The 6,073-nt window shown below is 37.5% G+C and overlaps 1 protein-coding gene across 1 annotated transcript; it reads right to left on the bottom strand.

The window, feature by feature from the left end:
• Positions 1–2,488: 2,488 nt before the first annotated feature.
• LOC109974962 (uncharacterized) lies at positions 2,489–6,067 on the bottom strand. Its single transcript, XM_020625483.1, has 6 exons — positions 5,012–6,067; positions 4,644–4,792; positions 4,422–4,495; positions 3,754–3,852; positions 3,043–3,141; positions 2,489–2,782 (listed from the first exon to the last, which is right to left on the bottom strand). The coding sequence occupies exons 1-6, from the start codon at positions 5,117–5,119 to the stop codon at positions 2,598–2,600; spliced, it is 714 nt and encodes a 237-aa protein (XP_020481139.1). The 5' UTR covers positions 5,120–6,067; the 3' UTR covers positions 2,489–2,597.
• Positions 6,068–6,073: the final 6 nt, after the last annotated feature.

The raw sequence follows: 6,073 nt of genomic DNA, 5'->3' as shown, positions 1-6,073 counted from the left end.
TAAACCAACTAGATGAAAATTTGGACCTGCTAAACTTTCAATAATTGATTTGGCCACTTGGGGGCGGTAGAAACAAGCTGTGAAAACAACAGAGATTAAACTTGGAGTGTTCAAAGTGTTCCAAATTCAGTAAATAGTAAATAAGATACTAATCAATACCAAATGAGCAGCCAATCAGATAACTGACTCTGCTATGTTTGCAGTGGTTAATGTCAGTCTGCTGAAATAAATTGGACACTAGTTAAAATTTCATGTTGATGTAATATTTGCTAGAATTACATAAGATCTGAAATAAAATGTTTTTGTGAAAACAAGCAGGATGAAAATAATGAGCTGAATTTTAAAAATGTGTCTGAATATTATATATAGTTTCATGATCATATTTTATATTCATCAGTATTAATTCAAAGAATTATTTGCTAGTATCTTATTTATACATTTATTTTTGAACACTTTGGGCCCAGTAAACAAAATAGAGTCGATTCGGTAGGTTCAATTTAGTTTTGTCTAATCAAAAAGTTAAAGAACTACAATATTAGTTATAAATGTGGGAAGAGACTTGCACCTTGACCTTTGTCCTCTGGCTTCAGCAGCTGTTCACAGGCCAGCGACGCAGCCTGGCACACTGAGGTGAGACTCAGCACAACAACAGCAACACACAAATTCTTCATGATGGCTCTGACGCCTTTTAGTCTCTCTTGTCTCTTATAAAGACATCACTCAGCACTTACTTTTATTTCATTTCAAACAACCCCTATGTGAGTGGATGCAACGTAAACCACATGTTTATCCTGAATGTTCTTTAAATCTTCATGTTGGCTTTGCTTACCACTGATATGTAAACACAGTTCCCAAACTGGAGCTAAGGGACCTCCAGAAGTCAGTGAAGGTTTCTATCAAACAACTTCATCTGTTTTAACAAATCAATAAGAATTTCTTTAAGTGGCTTTCAGGGAAAGTTAGCTTGGTTTACAGCTCACACACACACAAGTTTGATAAATCGTTCTCAGAATCTGCTTTGTCTTCCTTCTGTCATACTCTCAGTTGCTCATCTTATTTGATTGTACGTACAGTGATTTAATTCTTCTCCCAGTATGAGTTACAGGTGGTTAATCTATCGCTGAGTTGATCAGTAGCTTCAAAACTGACTGTTTGCTAAGCCTCTAAACCTTGGTCACAGTTACCAAACCTGCTGACCCTTCCATGAAGGCTCAGCACATATGCAGTTTACAATAATGAGGCAGATATGGCTTTCAAAATTCTTAGCAATTTTGGAAACAGCAGGTCCATGATTTCAGATTGAAGACACACATTTCTCTTTTTAGCCAACATCCACCAGTCCTGTTGACTGAAATGACAACTGTTGGCAGATTTGACCAGCGTTAGCTAGCTAATGGAGCAAATGTAAACTCAGTGAGTACAAATGACCATGTGTAAAAGTATATACAGGGTAGACATCTTGTTCACTTAAAGAGTGTATCATGGAACACCAGAGCGCTGTTAAGGGAAATGATGTTACTAACCCAGTTGCAAGACATTTTAATGAGTTAAAACAAACCATGTTGTCATTATTCTACCCAGACATAGAGGTGATCATGCCTAGAGTACGAGGTGGTAACATTAGTCCTTTTGGGAAGAGAGGGAGGCTTTTTGGATTTTTGATTTTAAGAGTTTGTTTCCAGGAGGCACGAACAAGGATTTCTCAGTTAATGTGTTTTTATACTGGGGACCCCATTGTTTTCCCTGTCTGCACTATATTATATTTTATTGTATTTTAAATGTATATTTTTGCTCTCTTCTTTTTATTTCATGTATTGTGTTGTGGTTCCAGTTTTGCCCTGTATATTTTTTTTATTGTCATTTGTTTTTTGTCCACTGGGGAAGCGTGTGATGTTTTGTGAATTGGTCTGAGCATAAACACCTCTAAATTGTTGACAACCTACTAGGTGAGGTGTGACTCCACCCAAAATGTGCATTTTCCTGCGTGTTTATTAAGTGTGGTGTCACTTGAGTCAGTCAATAGACACACCTTTTGCCTCTTTACCAGTTTGAGAATATGACTGGCCTATAACCACATGACCATATACCCAAGCCACTTATGTGCATGTTTTATATTGGCTGACATGCATGTGTTTGTATGTGATTGGTTGTTTTTAATATTTTTTCTATATCTATACTTACATGATCCTGTTAAGTGCTTTTAACAGACCCTGAGGAAGACTACAAGCCAAAACATGTTGGTCTTAACATTAAAGTTGCCCTCTATGCAAGTGTTTGCTTGACTTTTTGTATTTCCAGTCACGGAGAAGTGCAATAGTGATCAGTTTAAACTTTATTCAGTTTGTTTAAACATTCACTGAAAAAAGTCACATTCATTTAGAGGTTATATTTAATTACTGATTTATATGAATTGTATTCAAATGTTCAAGAGTACATTTGAGATCAGCTGATTTTAGTATAATTATTTATAATTATATTATAATTAAGTCTATACTTTTAAAACGGTAAATCAGACATTTTCTTCAGATTATTACATCCTAAGGTGGGTTTGCGCCACCTCACATGCACATCAATGGTGATGTCCCCTAGCACATTCACTAAAGGCTGTTCCACGCATTCTCAATCCACTCAAGAACAGAAGCGACAGAAGACAATCCTTTCTCACAAAAACACTCAAAGGGAATCTTATACGAGGTTTTCCACCTTTGATAAATCAGCTCCGATGTTGCTGAATGATCATCATCAACATCAACGTCATCAAAGCTCTTGCAGTTTGTATAGTCTGTGTAGGGAGAAAACAGGAAAAATTAAAACTAATAACATAGTGACAATACAAAAATACATTCATGTCAATTAGTAACAACTCCATCATAAATGTTCCCAGGGTATGTATTGTGTACTACGGTACAATACCATGAAATAAAATGGTAGAAATCACTATCATGGTAAAGTCCAGTGCCACTATACTCCTCTTGTTTTCATATAGCAGCTGTAAAGGCATCTTATTCCACATGAGCAATACATGTATTTTATTTGTCTTACCATGATCTGAGTTAAAGACCTGTGGTTTGTACCAGCCAAGACATTGTGCCTGTGCCCCAAACTCCGCCAGCTCGGTAGTGGTGACAGCCTGTCTCTTACCTGTTAAACAGGTGAGATGACAACCTTGTAATGATATTCTGTCTTGCAATATGTACAATATATAACAATTTACTCTTAACTATATGGATGACAGTGTTGGGCTGTCAGTCGTTCAATTTGGTCCACACTGAATTCTGTCTTAGATGAACTGCTGTTATATTTTGTATAGTCATTTGTCTTCCCATCAGCATTAATTGTAATAACTTTATGAACCTGAACTTCTTATATATTGCCATGTAGAGGTCATATTTTTAATTTGTCATGTTTTTGTTATGATCAGTACCGATGACCATTTTTAGAATCAAACTAGACAACACTCAGAGAGTGCAAATCTGCGCCAAGGGCAACTCCGTTTCCCCATAACGCCATTACACCTAAAAGCTTATTTTGACCCTCATAATATGATTGCTTGACCATGAAAACCTACTATAATGATGCTGATATCATTATTAGTTTAAACATTTCTAGAGGTTACACCTAACAGTTAATACCTGACACAAGTGCATGGCCGTCCTGCAGTGAGTATCAGTGACATATTAAGATAAGCAGTATTACACCATTACTGGAGATATTATCAAATATTTTGTTAGTTTATCCCTCTGTTGTCCTTACTGAGGTAGATAACTTCGTCATCGATGTCCTTCGTCTGTAAAATGAGGCAGTCAGGGCACCCAGTGGTCAGCAGCACATCTGGCTCACCAGTTGGAGCGTCTGGAAAATAAGACACATTAAGAGGTTTACAATAAAATCATTATTACATTAATACTCAATGTGTATCAAAATGTTAAAAATACAAATTATTAAATGATTAAAATTTACGGAAGCGGAAGACCACTTCTGTGTCAGCCTTGTGTGTTCGCCCTGCGATGGAATGGCGATCTGTCCAGGGTGTACCCCGACCTCGCCCGATTGCTGGCCGGGATTGGCTCCGGCCCCCCCCGTGACCCCGTTCAGGGACTAAGCAGTAAAAAATGAATAAAATTTACGTTAGAGAACAAATGATTGCAACAGGCTACAAGAAGTGACTTAAATGTGTGTCTTATCTGCACATTGTTTCAAATCTCTTTTCTGATTTTTTGACCTCTTTATATCCTCTAAATTAGTCTCAAATCCTGTTTTGTGGGTAGTGATGATACAGACTGAGAGAGAACAAGGAAGTGAATGATTTTAGAGAATCAGTAGTCTACAGTGTAAAAGTCTGATAGTGATTAAAAGAAGCAGAGACAAAGAGACAAACTATTAAATACCAGTGCACCCAGTGTATTAATCAAAATTCTTACTGTTCTTGTCGAGATCAAAGAAATGGCTTTTGTCATAGAAAAATGATTCAGATTCATTAGCGCAGTATCCATACCTGCCAAGGATTAAAAAACAGGTCTTAAAAAGTGAAAGAACCACTGGACAGGACTTGATCTTGTATAATGCACAAATATTCTGATTGTCTGATCCTGTTTACTTTAAATGATTCATACCAACAAGTTACAAATAAAGACACTTCTTACATTTTAATCTTAGCGGTGACCTTATAGATATTTGGTGTCTGTGCAGAGGAGGCGTCATATGCAAAACTTGGCCAGAGGAAAGCATTCACTGCTGCTGGAACCAAGCAGGTGTCTGAGGATACTGCTATGACGTACCATCTCCCGGTCAGCTAAAATGACAAAAGGAGGTTATTTTCTTTATTTGTGTCTTTTGATTTTGTAAATGTTGGGCAATAATCTGAAACCTTTTCATGTCAATTGTTTCCCCCACAGTGCACTTAAGCGAAATGAATTGTACCACAAATAGATTCAGCACAATCAACTTAGTTTTGTCAAAAAAAAGCAGCTACAAAAATACATCAATTATATAACTGTGGAAAGGCACTTACATCTGGAGCTGTGTCCACCGGCTTCAGCAACTCGTTACAGGCCAGCGACGCAGCCTGGCACATCGAGGTGAGACTCAGCACAACAACAGCAACACACAAAGTCTTCATGATGGTTCTGATGCATCTTTGTCTCTGTCAGAACTGTTTTATATTGACATCACCGACCAATTATTTCTGTGCTACAGCTACCCACCCCTCTCTAACAGGATACAATGCCACCTAAGATGACTGTTAACCCTGAATGTTAGCATGCTGTTTTCTACTGTAGCAAGCCTTCATGTTTGCCTATCAAACAAACAGACATGCAAGCTCTGCAGTTACAAAATTGGGGGACAGTAACTGGTTTATCAGGGTTGAAGTTGAGAGTCCTGTCTGTTTTGCTGTATCATGACCGTATGGTGTCTGCACTTTCAGGGTCAGTGCTTCCAAAGTTGATTGAACAAGACAACAGCCTGCACCTAATCCACACTATACACTGACTTTATGTACCTTGACTTTTTATATACTTACTGAAGCTAAACTCAGTTAAATGTCATTATACTAACAAACTTTATGTGCTGTAGTATATAGCCTAATATAGAAGATACCACATATACAGTCTGCTGCATAAGTATTTGGTCAAGGACACAATTTGTGTAATTTTGCTTGTGTACATCACCACAACAGATTTGAAATGAACCAGTGAATATATTATTGAAGTGTAGATTTACAGTTATCATTCACAGGGGTTTCACAAAAATATTGCTTTATCTGCATTACACAAATGATATCAGGACAGGGCTGAGTCACTTGCATTTCACTAACAAAAATAGCTGTCTTTATAGCAATAATACATTTGAATTAAAGGGGAAAGTTTTATAACAACTTAAAGAATGGGTTTTAGGAGAAATGGCTAGAAAAGCACCAGAAGGAAAAGAGAAGCAAACCAAAAGAAAGGCAGAAACACTGTGGGACAACTGGAAAGAGCAAGGCCTCATTGCCAGCACACCTGATGCAGCACTTCCCCCTCCCAGAGCAATTATGTGCATTGCCACCCAAGCGACAGGTGCCTATAACAAAGCC

Source organism: Monopterus albus, unplaced genomic scaffold (assembly GCF_001952655.1).
Source record: "Monopterus albus unplaced genomic scaffold, M_albus_1.0 scaffold1.1, whole genome shotgun sequence".
NCBI classification, from domain to species: Eukaryota; Metazoa; Chordata; class Actinopteri; order Synbranchiformes; family Synbranchidae; genus Monopterus; species Monopterus albus.
The sequence above is the reverse complement of the archived record's forward strand: the minus strand, read 5'-3'. Positions and strand labels throughout refer to the sequence as shown.